The sequence below is a fragment of the Cynocephalus volans genome, chromosome 17 (assembly GCF_027409185.1).
Source record: "Cynocephalus volans isolate mCynVol1 chromosome 17, mCynVol1.pri, whole genome shotgun sequence".
In the NCBI taxonomy this organism is placed as follows: domain Eukaryota; kingdom Metazoa; phylum Chordata; class Mammalia; order Dermoptera; family Cynocephalidae; genus Cynocephalus; species Cynocephalus volans.
This window is the reverse complement of record NC_084476.1, coordinates 41,689,963-41,702,926: the sequence shown is the minus strand read 5'-3', so window position 1 is coordinate 41,702,926 and position 12,964 is coordinate 41,689,963. Positions and strand designations below refer to the sequence as shown.

At 41.1% G+C, this 12,964-nt stretch overlaps 1 protein-coding gene across 5 annotated transcripts in view; it reads left to right on the top strand.

Moving 5' to 3' along the window:
* UNC13B (unc-13 homolog B) overlaps positions 1–12,964 on the top strand; it is a 228,380-nt gene that overhangs the window by 178,246 nt on the left and 37,170 nt on the right. For 2 of the 5 annotated variants that reach the window (XM_063081609.1, XM_063081608.1), the window contains exons 1-2: positions 358–2,638; positions 12,661–12,683. The exons of the other annotated variants lie outside the window; for them this stretch is intronic. In XM_063081609.1, the coding sequence (XP_062937679.1) occupies positions 358–2,638; positions 12,661–12,683 (2,304 nt within the window). Of the gene's footprint in view, positions 1–357; positions 2,639–12,660; positions 12,684–12,964 lie in introns of those variants that run through there. 5 annotated transcript variants of the gene reach the window in all.

Below are 12,964 nucleotides of genomic sequence, written 5' to 3'. Positions count from 1 at the left end.
GTTCAGAGTTGATAAGGCCTACAATCTTAGAAGGTAACATTCTTATTCCTGCTTGACAGCTTGATTCAAATTAGAATTATCCTGCTGCTTTCTGACCTGAGTGCACTATTTTCCTTTTTCACTAGCTGCAGGATAAGAGTCAAGCCAAGATCCAGGTGCATGTGCCAGGTTTGGAGGCCACACATGGGGCCGTTCCAGGCAGCACTGTGGTCTAAGCCCAAGGCATCAGCCAGCAATAATTACTAGAAGCAGACTGGAAAGAGCAGAACAGGCTATTGCTTTCCAAGGCAATATTTATTAAACATCCTGACTAGAAATAAGAAGAAGCAGAGAACCCTTCAGACACTGAGGGAGAAAATGAAGCGGTTGTTGCCAGAGTGTGAGGAAGAAATCATGGTCACCTTGGGACCCTCCTCCAGGCTTTCCCCAGATAAGGCTAAGGCAGAGACTGTGTGTGGCATCAAGAGCAAGTCCTCAGGTCCTGCTGGATCCTTACTAGAAGACAACTCCCTGCCTCCTTGCCATGGGTCAGCAGCCTCAGCCATGGGTGGAGACAGAGATGGGAACCTGGCCCAGCCATGCACCTTTGGGCAGCAGACCAAGAGCCAGCATCTTCTGGGCTCCACTTCCTATATTTCAGGGTCTGGTTCTCAGGACCTCTCATCTGTCAGCATTACCAAAAGCTGTCGAGAGCCCTCAGAGAGGAACCAAGCCAAGCCCCTTTCGTCCAGAGGCCCCAGACAAGGCTGTAGCTGTGAACAGCAAGAGCCTTTGGGGGATGTGGTAGAATATATCATCAGAGAACTGCAAGGCATCAGCTGTCTTCAGACTGAGATTGCTGAGCTGCGGCAGCACTTGAGCCAAGTCCGGGGCTCAGTGGATGAAGTCTCTAGCTGTGTAGACTCAGTACTGAGTGAAATAGAAGGCTTGCAGATGGGAAGCAGCTCCCTGGCCAAGGTGTGTGTGGGGGGAAAGGCCCAGGAACCCCATGTGGACAGACCCATTGAAGAAGCTATTCTATATCTGTATGGACTTCCTGAGCAAGATGGGGAAAATACTATGGAACTGGTGGACAGCTTCCTAGCCAAGCACCTCTGTGTTAATGGCATGCAGAGTAACAGGTACATCAAGGAGGCTTACAGGGCAGGCAAAACCCCTGCCCCCAGGCCTACTGTTGTGAAGCTTGCCCATCTAGAGCACAGAGACTTCATCTTGCAGAAATCCATTCTCTTGCAGAGTGTGGGGGTCCAGATTGCCACCAGAGAAGAACCAAGCTGGCCACAGGGGTATAAGAATCCCCAAAAGGAGTCTATATCATTTGTGCAACAACAACTTCAGGATCATAGTTGGAATTCTTTAAACCAGGATGAACCAGTTCTTCAAATGGAAACAGGGGATGGAGGACCCATAAAAGAACAGTATCAGATGAGGGCTCAGAATCAACATAGAGACCACCAGGACCTTGAACAGCAGAGCCTTAGCTTCCTACTCAATTTAGCAAAGCAAAGTGATGTGTCTAAGTTACAGGATGAAATAAAAGGAACATCAGGAACATCCCAATTTATCACTGGCAGCTGTGGTGAACCAGCAGGAAGAGAAGGTTCTCTGTCTACCCTTCATCAATTTGGGAAATCTTCCCTGGTGTTAGTCTCAAAAGAGGAGGATTTTGGGAAATCCCAGTGTTTCAAACAGTGCAGCCAAGAACTTGAAGCGTGTAAAGTAGTAAAAACAGAATATGACTGCAGCAATAAAAGTGAGGCCAGCAGCTGCCTGTCACTGTCTGGATTGCTGAAGACAGAGAGAATAAATGCAGAGGACAAGCTCCTGAGCTGTGAAGCTGGATTTAATGTTCTGAGCTCAAAGCAGCTCGAAGACCTTTTGGCAGACAAGTCTAGAGGGTTTGCAACTCTGAGCTGTGACAGTATGATGGAGGAAATTATCATAGGGCCTGAGACTTTCAGTGACATGGTTCATATTGACCTGAATGAAGAGGAGGAATGTGCTGCTCAGGTCCTTAAGGATGTCCTTGATAAATCCTCTTGTGTTCTGGGTGGCTCTCAGGAGGATGAAGATGCAGAAATCAAGTTTTACACAAGTAAACTGGGCCGAGCAATTCACCACTTTCGTTCAGCTCTGCAGGGTGTGTTGCAGAAGCTGGAGAACAGTGGGTCCATCAGTCCTGAGGACCTGGAAAGCAATGAGAGTGGTTCCCAGTCAGAGAACAGTGATCGGCTTCTTGGGACAATGAGTTTGGGGGGTGCCAAGGAGAGCCCTGGGAGTCAGGGGAGTGAGAGCTTGCTCAGTGTGGTCTCTGGTGGAGTGGGTATCTCTACACAGGGACATCAAATGCTTCAAGATCCAAGCAACTTCTCTCTTGCTTCTAATAACTCACCCCTTGCATATTCATTGCCAAGTTTTGCTCTGGCTCCGTGTCTGGGAAGTGAGACTTGTTCCAATGCCGAATCTCCTAAGCAGGGCAGACTAAGCCTAGAGCAAGTGTGTGCAGAGACCATTTACCTCAACAAGTGCATCAGCAACTTTAAAAATGTTCTAAGAGAGAGAAGACTGAGGCAGAAAAAACTTTTGTACGAGCTAGTACATGAGGCAAACCATCTCTCAGTAGAAGACAAGCACTCAGGTATTCTGAGTCTCTATTTAATGGGGTCCCTGGCTAGGTGTGGCCTCCATCTGGCCGGCATGAGACCCAGCATGGTGGCGAGTTGTGCAAGGTGATTGGGGGGTGGTGGTGGGGTATACAAAGCTTGAATCGGCCTAAATTTCTTGAGTCTAGATCTTAAACTAATCCTGTGGGAATTAGAGGAAAGAGTGTTCTAAAGCATCAGGAAAGAAGTTTCTGCCCTCAGGGGGCTTCCAATGTATTGGGGGGAGCTATAGAAAGTTCCTTTTGAAAAGAGGAAAGAACATCTGGGCAGAGTAGTTTGCAGCTGCAGGAGTTTTAGAATATTCAGGTGTGAAGTAGGTGTGTGAGTGGGAGGTAGGAGTAGGGAATGAGGCATAGGTGCCAACAAGCACTAGAAGTGCTAAGAAAGAATTCTGTGTTGCATGTTAAAATTACTCTCCATGGGTTTCTTGCCAAGATGAGATTTCCATTTCCTCAGCAACTAATGGGGCTTCTCTACCTCATAGGCCACTGTGGAAATTTTCCCTACCCTGACCTGTCTTCTTCCTAGTCCCAGACTTGCCAACACAGAACCTTATTTCTGACTTGGAGCATCCAGGAGCTGCTTATAGTGCTGACCCTGCCCAAGAGCCTGACTCTGCCCTCCATAGGTCAGATTCCCTTTCTTCCTTTTCCAGCAAAGGGCTGCTCGCTCAGAACTGGAGGATGGAATGTTTTTTAAAAAATAAATATTAACTTTACTTTTTTTTTTTTGGTTGTACAGGGATCCAAATCTTTCACCTTGATGTTATAGCACCATGCTCAACCAGTTGAGCTAACCAGCCAGACTTGGAATGGTTTTTGACTACAAGAAATGAGAGAACATTTTTCTAGGCAGTGTGGAGATATGTAGCTTTAAAACTACTTCTCCCAATCAAAATTAAATTTATCCAAAGAGCATATGCTGTATTCATCCAGTTTTAAATGTAAGCGGGGTTGTTCTCTTAGGCATATAAACTGCTTAATCTTCCTAAGGCAAAATTAAAATTATGAAGCATATTGTGTTGGCAAAGGTGTGAGGGAACAGGTACTCATACATAGCTGGTGGAATGGTAGTGTAAATTGGGATAACCTTAAGGAAGGCAATTGGCAAATTTTATCAAAATTGCAAATATGTATACCCATTGAGCCCTCAAAACCACTTCCGGGAATTTATCCTGCAGGTATATTTTCACATGTGGAAGTGACATATGTACAAGGCTATTTTTGAAGCATTGTTTTTAATAGCAAAGATAAAAAACAACCTAAATGTTTGTTAAGACATACTGGTTTAGTAAATTATGGGCATGTCCAAACAATGTAATACAGTACCATGTAGCTAAAAGGAAGGAGGTAGCTCTTTACTGAAATGTAAAGATGTCTAAGATATAATGACATATGAAAAAAGCAAAGTGCAGAACAGTATGTGTAGGATGCTTTCATTTGTATAAAAAGGGGAGGGAAAGAATACATACACACCCATAGAATCTGCTTGTATATGTATAGAATATCTAATGAAAGATACATAAAAAACTTGATATGTGGTTCCCAATGGGGAAAGGTATTAGGTGAAAAACTAATGGGATGGGAAGGAGATTTTTCCACTGTATACCCTCTTACACTTTTTAGAATTCGAGTCATATGATATAATACCAAGTCGTAACATTAAAAATTGAAAAATTCTGTCACTGTCCTTTCAAATATCCCTAGAGCTGCAAAGGAAAAAAAATGTCTAGATTCCTGTACTTGGCATTCAAGGTCACTGTAATTGGTCTCTAGTTTCCATTTCCAGGCTTATCTCCCATTGTCTCACTATATACCTCCCAAAAGGAAACTTTGCAGTCTTACAAATTTGTCTGGAACTTTCTGTTTTCAGCATATTCACATATACATGCTTCCTTCTAACTTAAGGTGTTGTGTTCACCAGTTCAGCCTAGCAAAAATCTACTCATTCTTCATCATACAGCCAAAACATTATCTCTTCCAAGAAGCTTTCTATAATTCCTCAGCTGTAAGGGATTTCTCTTTTCCTCTTAATGTTGCAGCTTGTTTTTCTTCTCCCCAGGCATTTAGAAATCATTTCATTACAGCAACAATTGAAATAACAAGTATCAGACCAATACTTCCTTACAACCTCCTTAAACCTTTAGCTGATGTTAGCATGAGCACTGGGGACACTTGTGCCTGACCTGCAAAATTCCCTTTCTGGGCTGACATCCTGCTGGACAATGGAGGAACTGCAGTACCTGTGGTAGCAGGTGGTGGTAGCAGCAGTGATGATGTCAGAAGGTTTTCTGAAGTACCAATAAGAAAGCAAGCCACAGTTCTGGGTCCTAGCCCAGACTCAGTCTGGCCTGAGGGCTGCAGAGGCAGTGTTGGAGGGGACACAAAGTGGTGGCAGTCAGGTTCAGGCCTTACTCCCCCACCATTGTATAGAGCAGAATAAGCAAACAGGCCAGCCTCTTACCAACACATTCCTTTAATAGACTTTGCTAGAGCAGTCACCCTAATCTGGGAAACTCAATCAGTATCACAGAGACTGCTACCACCACACAGCATCTGAGAAATCAGCTTTCCTCACTACCTTGCTTGAGACCTTTTAGGGCCTAAGCTTATTGCAGCTTATCATTAATTTTAGTTTTTATTTTTCATCTTATTTTATTTACTTATTTTTTTGGTATGTGCCAGGTACTGTTTTAGGTAGTCTTGTGTGCATTGTATAAAATTCAATTCTTCCATTCTACCACTCCATGAAAATAGCTTTAGCCAAGGCCATTAGATGACCACCATATTGCCAAACTAATGGTTCATTTTCAGTCCTTAATCAGTCAACCAGCAACTTGACACAATTGATGATCACTTCCTTCTTTTTATTATAACAGATTTATTAAGTTATAATTCACTTATGATAAAATTCACCCTTAAAGTCCCTTAAGTGTACAATCAAGTGGGTTTTTTAGTTATTCAGAGTTATGCAACCAACACCGCTATCTAATTCCAGAACATTTCCATCACTCCATAAGAAATCTGTTATCCATTAGCAGTCACTTCCCAAACCCCCTTGCCCCCAACCTCTGACAACCACTAATTTACTTTCTGTTTCTATGGATTTGCCTATTCTGGGTGTTTCATATAGGTGGATTCATACTGTCTGTGGCCTTTTGTGTCTGAGTTTTTTCACTTAGCATGAAGTTTTTAAGGTTCACCAGTGTTGTAGCATGTATCAGTACTTCATTTCTTTTTGTGGCTGAATAATATCATTGGATAGACATTTTATTTATCCGTCAATTGATGGACATTTGGGGGATTGTTACCACTTTTTGGCTATTATGAATAATGCTGCTATGAACATTTTTGTACAAGTTTTTTATGTGGAAAAATATTTTAAATTATCTTGGGTATTCACCTAGAAATAGGTCATATGTTAAGTCTATATTTAACATTTTAATGTGACTTTAAAATGATTTATTTATTTATATATTAATTTCTGGTGGCTGGCTAGTTACAGAGATTGAACCCTAGACCTTGGTGTTATTATCACCACTCTCTGAGTTAATTAGCCAGCCCTATATTTACATTTTGAGGAACCACCAGATGGTTTTCCAAAATGGTTATACTATTTTGCCTTCCCACCATCGATGTATGGAGGTTTCTAATTTCTCCACATCCTTGGCAACATTTGTTATTATCTGTCTTTTTGATTATTGCCCTCCTTGTTAGTGTGAAATGATATTTCATCATGGTTTTGATATGCATTTCCATAGTGACTAATGATGTTGAATATCTTTTCATGAGTTTATTGGCCATTTTCTTTTTTTTTCTTTTCTTTTTTTTTTGGCAGCTGGCCAGTACAGGGATCCAAACCCATGATCTTGGTGTTATAAGGCTGTGCTATTGGCCATTTTTATATCTTCGTTGGAGTAATGTCTATTCATAACCTTTGCCTATTTTTAAATTAAGTTTTGAGTTGTAAAAGTTCTTTATATATTCTGAATATAAGTTCCGTATCAGTTACATTATTTGTAAATATTTTCTCCCATTCTGTGGGTTATCATTTCAATTTTTTGATGGTATCCTTTGAAGTATAAAATTTTTTTGCTGTTTTATTTTTAAAAATATTTATTGTGGTAAAATATGCGTAGCATAAAATTTATTATTTTCACATTTTTTAAATGTTTAATTCTGTGGCATTAAATACATTGACATTGTTGTGCAGACATCACTAACATTTATGTCCAGAACTTTTTTGTCTTCTCCAGCTGAAATTCTGCATCCATTAAACACTAACTGCCCATTTTCCCCTCCCCTCAGATCCTGGCAATCACCATTCTACTTTGTCTCTTTGCATTTGACTGCTCTAAGTACCTCATATAAGTGGAATTACACAATATTTGTCCTTTTGTGACTGGGTTATTTCACTTAGCATAATATCCTCAAGGTTAATCCATGTTGTAGAATATGTCAGAATTTCCTTCCTCTTTAAGGCTGAATAGCATTCTGTTGTACGTATATATCACATTTTATTTACCTGTTCATCAGTCAATGAACATTTGGGTTGCTTCCACCTTTTGGCTATTGTGAATAATGCTGCTATAAACATGGGTATAAAAATATGTTTGAGTCCTTGCTTTCATTTCTTTTGGGTATATATCCAGAGGTGGAATTGCTGGATCATACAGTAATTCTAGTTTTTGAGGAATCATCATACCATTTTCCACAGTGCCTGCACCATTGTGCATTCCTACCAGTAGTGCACAGGGTCACAATATCTCCACATTGCCCGCAATACTTATTTTCTGGTTTGTTTTTTTTTTAATGATAAATATTATAATGTGTATGATGTAGAGCACAAAAGTTTTAAATTTTGATGTTCAGTTTATCCATTTCTTTCTTGTGTTGATTGTACTTTTGGTGTCATAGCTAAGAAACGATTATCTAATCCAAGGTCACAAAGATTTACCCCTATTTTTTTTTTCCCAAGAGTTTTATAGTTTTAGCTCTTATATTTAGGTCTGCGATACATTTTGAGTTAGTTAATTCTATTCCTTTGATCTTTAGTCTATCCTGATGCCTCCATTTCTCCTTTTTGAAACACTTTCTTCACTTGGCTTCCAGAACACCTCTCTGTCTTGGTTCTCTCCCATCATTACTGGCCATTCCTTCTCAATCATTTTTGCTGGTCTCTCCTCATCTCTCCAACCTCGTAGCATTCCAGGATTCAATCCTGACTTTTTAATTCATACTCACTTCCTAGGTGATAATCTTTCAAACACATGAGTTTTATAAACCTTCCCAGATTTATATCTTCAGCCCAGACATCTTCTGTGAACACCAGACTCCACATCTACTTAACATCCCCATTTGGATATAAATAGGCATCTCAGACTTGACATATCCAAAACCATCTCCTTGTCTTTCTCCCAAAGCCGCTGCCAAACATGCTTTTCTTATAGTCTTTTTTTTTTACAAGCAAGTGGCAACTTCATTCTTGCAGCTACTCAGGCCTAAATCCATAGAATCATTCCTGACTTCTCTTTTTCTCCCACTCACAACTCACATCCAGTCCATTAGTAAATTCTACTGCCGCCTCTATCTATAAAAAATATTCTGAGTCTTACCACTATCTCTACCTCCACCACTGTCATTCTTTTTTTTGGGAGGGGGGCGGCTGACCGGTACAGAGATTGAACCCTGGACCTTGGTGTTGTCAGTACCATGCTCTAACAACTGAGCCAACTGGCTAGCCCCCCTCCACCACTATCATCCTTATATAAGTCACCATTTTCTCTTGTTTAGATTATTGCAGTAGTCCAACTGGTCTCCCTGTTTCTACCCTTGTTCCATATAGTCTGTTCTCCCCACTGCAGAGTAATCCTTATAAAGTATGAGTCAGAGCATAACACTTCTCTGCTCAAAACCTTCCAGTAACTTTCTGTCTCATTCAGAATGAAAATTATTATATATTATTATATATATAATTATTATAAGGGCCTATAGAGTCCTATTTGAACTGGCACTTTATTGCAAACTTGCTGTTCCTCTATGCTAATTATTCTCTCATCTCAGGCTTTGCACTTGCTCTATGTTCTGCCTGAAATACTTTTCTCCTAGAACTGTGAATGACTTCTTTATTCATTTCCTTTAAGTTTCTGCTTAGATGTCACCTTATCAATGATACCTCCCTGACTACCTTTTATAAATTTTAGTAGCAACTCTTAACACCATCATCAGGGGGCATTATCTTTCTTTTTTACCTGAATTTTTCAGTAGAGTCCCTATCACGTGATGTAGCATATGTTTATTTCTTTTTGAGAGCAGACTCTGGAACCAGAATGGCTGTTTTGAATTTTGGCTTTACCACATACTGTGACTTTAGGCAAGTTTTTTAACTCTCCGATCTTCAGTTTAATCAACAAAAAAGTAGAGATAATAGTATTTACCCAGTAGAGCTATTATGAGAAATAAATGAGCTTACTCAAATAAGATGTCAGATACATAGTATGTGTTCAATTAATGTTAGCTACTATCACCATCTTGCTCCTCCTATGAGATAAAAGCTTCTCAAGATCAGGGAGTTTGTTTCATTCACTGCTGCATTACCAGAACCAAGAACAGTGCCTAGTGTACAGTTGGTTCTTAATAAGTATTTGTTGAAGAAATGAATCCTTGCAGTAACCTTGGGAGGTAGCTGTTCTTATCCACTTATTACAGATAAGGAAATTTAGTCTCAAATAAGTTCAGTGCGTCAAGTCTTTTGACTCCCAATTACAATGGAGTTAAGATGGTCTTATTGGGCATATTGGGAGGAGGGAGGATGAAGGAGGTATGTCACTTTCTCATAAAATGGACTGTTTGGAAGAGTGAGATTATTTTAGGGATCAGAGATTTTTCTGCAAAGCAGTTGTTCTATAGACATTTATAACTTAAACTGAAAACTAAATCTGAGTGGAAGAATCCTAAGGCATTTAAGGAAGTTAGGAAACATAGGAAATTTGATTCTTAATAAGAAGAGTTTTTTGGTTTTTGTTTGTTTTTTAAAAAATATTTGTCCAGTGGGTGGGACAAAGTGAATATAGCTAATATAGCAGTTCTTCAGTGTCTGGAAAATGGTACTGATTAAGCGACCTGTGTCTTCTCTGTACTGGGCAAGAGACACCTTCTGAGAAAAGCTGTTGTTTCTTAAGTCCTGAAAGTTGCAGTTTCCCATTACTGCATGCAAATGCTAGGGGATGTGCTAAGCCCTTGGGCTGCAAAAGTGAAATAAAATATACGATCCTTACTCTCAAGACGTTCACAGAATCCTTGCCCACAAGAAGTTCTCAAGAAGTTCACAGTTAAAGAAGTGTAAAGGGAGATATTTATACAGATGACTATAATGAAACATTGTATTGATAACATACTCTTAAGGAAGTGTGCACATAGAAGGGTGGGTATCATGAGCATATCGTGAAGAGGCACTTAATTCTGCCTTTGAGAGGAAGGCAGGTAAAGAAATTTCAAAGAGGCATTAATATTTGAGCTAAATTTTAAAGAATGAGACTGAGCCCACCCAGTAGTCCTGAGAGGTATGGGAGGAAGGTGTGCAGAGTCACAGATGTGATGGACAGTGTTCAGTAAGGCTTGAATATAGGGCCTCTATGAAAAGGAGTGAAAGGAAAGGAAAGCTAGAATGGTAGAGAAAGTATAAATATTGAAGCAGTTTATGTGCTATAATAAGGAATGGGGGAGCCACTGATGCAATTAAACAAACAAAAAAAAGTGATGAGATCCTGGACTAGGGCGATGATAGTTTGAAACAGAGAGGCAGGAATGGATGCCAGAGATATTTAGGACATAGAATATATAGGGCTGGGTGATTGACTGGATAGTGATGGGATGGACAGAGGGGGGAATCCAGTGTCTGACTGGGGGTCTCAGATCTCAGATATAGGGAGGAGGAGGAGTTTAGAGGTGAAAGATATGTGAGTATTTAGACATATTGAATTTTTATTTTTTTTGTTTTTTGGTGGCTGGTCAGTACAGGGATCTGAACCCATCACGTTGGTATTATAAGGCTGCACTCTAAGCAATTGAGCTAACTGGCCAGCCCCCTGGACATGTTGAATTTGAACTAAGCATGGGATATCCAGGTGATATGCAATAGGCAGTTGTTAATGTGTTGGGGTAAAGTAGGGACTTAACAGTTAGGTATAACTACTTTGAGAAGTGGAAGAGCTGACTAGTGAAATGGGAGAGACTTGTCAAGAGACACTGAGGACCCAGTTCAGGTTAAAAATCTGCATCTATTTGCTGTGGTTCTCATCTGTACAGTGGTGGGATTTGTCAAGGCATCCGTCATATTAAATACCAATGAGAAGGATGAACAGAACTTAGGGCACTAGAAGGGCTTAATTACCGTTGCTTGGGTGGGCATCAGGAAAGGTTTCCCAAAACTGTTCTTTGGAGGAGGAATTGGATTTTCCTCTGTGGAAAGAAGGTGCGAGATGCCATTTCAGGTTGATGCAATGGCATTAATGAGTAAGCAAATACGTGGAGTTTTGAGTATGTGACCTTTTTGGGAAACAAGGCAATTAGATTGTAGGAAGTATAAATGGGGGTCAAGAAAGGGAGTGGGAGAGGAGAATTGGGATTGTGGTTAGCTCATGGAGAACCTTGACAGCCTTGCCAACAGATCAGATTTTATTCTTTAGGCATTATGGGGAAATCTGGCGGGGAACAGGACACAATCAAAATAACTTTGACATAGTATGTAGAATGTATTTAAGATGGTGTAAGAGGAGAGAAACATTTCTAGTTTGAGTCATAGGGTCAATTAAAGTTGTCCTTGCCTAATTTTCTTATTCAAAGGGAGCAGAGTGTTCTGAGGGAGGTGGGATGTAGATGCAGAAGAGCTATGTCCCCATTCCAGGAAGTTGTCTGTCTCATCTTTCCCACCTTCCTGGAACTGCGCTGTTTTGTAGGATTCCTAGTCTTTAATTCATTCTTCTGTTGGGACAGGTGGCCTATTGGGTCATCAGAAATAGCTTGAAAAATTGAGAACCTGTGAATTAGTTTCATGGATTCTCCCTTTTTTTTTGTAATGTGATTGTGGGTCTTTAAAAGGGAGGGAAAAGAAAGTGGAGGGGAGCTGATGGGCCCAGGTGGTTGGACTTTCCTTAGAGAAGGAAGCCTGTGGGCCTATTTATATGTGGCCTTGAAGGCAATGTAGTCTGACAAGTAGGAAAGGAGTAATCTCTAAACTTTATTCTTCTCCTGTTGTGGCTTACTTGGGTCCTTCTGGAATTGTCTGTTTCCTTTGGAATGTTGTTCAGAGTTTGATAAATAATCAGGCCTGAGTCATGTTTTATCATCCAGATCACTGTGACAGATCACTGTTGGGGCAGCAGCCAGTTGATGCCCCACAGTATGTTCAGCATCCTGGTCCTGGCCTTAACTCCAGGCCTTACCCTGGCCTAACTTAATTCAGGGTCTGGGAAAATAGGCTAGGTCTTGCTGGGCAAATGCAGGGCCAAGCTTGCATTGCAAAATGGAAAGCGTTTGGCCACCAGGCCTTTGGGGTTTGAAGACCTATCCCTGATCCAGAGTAAGCTCATGTGGCTTCTGAGGAGAAAACTCACTCTGTGCTCAGCCAGCTTTGGATAATAGCCTGTTAGAGTGGTCCTTGGTAATAAAGCTGGTCTTATGGCCTTGACAGCCCTGTCCCTGGATGTAGCCACTTTGGAAAAGAGAAAAGGGTGGACTGGAATCTCCAGGTAGACTTTGTCCTTTGGTTTAAGTTGCCCATGGGATGTTCCAAACTAAAAAGCAGGGACCAGCAAATACAGGCTATAAGGATTCTGGGAGCCAGTCAGCTGGCTGTGAACTGCCCAGTTGCCCAGAGGAACCTTTCCCTCTCCTCTGTGTCCTTTGGGTTTAGCTGGCATTTTCTTTGGGTTTCCTGATATAGGACTGAATCTACTAACCATTCTGCTCTTTTTTTCCTACTCTTTCTCTCCTTGCAGAAGGAAAGCGAGGAGCCCTTCAGGTTGTCCTTGTGGCCCTTTGGGCCCTTTTTGTTTATTCTTCATCCCTCCCTCCCGAGCACTGTGTGTGGGCGTGTACATGTGTGCATGCTCTGTGCCTCTGAGCTTTGGCTCATGCAGATAGTCTGTTTTTTCGGGAAACAGTTTGTGTCCGTGCTCCATGCTTATGTGTGCTCCTTAGACGTCTCTGGAGCACAGAGTGAGAATGTGCGTGTGCTGGCATGGGTGCACATTGAATGTAGCATGTGTGTGCTTACACTTGTACTCAGTTTGACTACCCCAG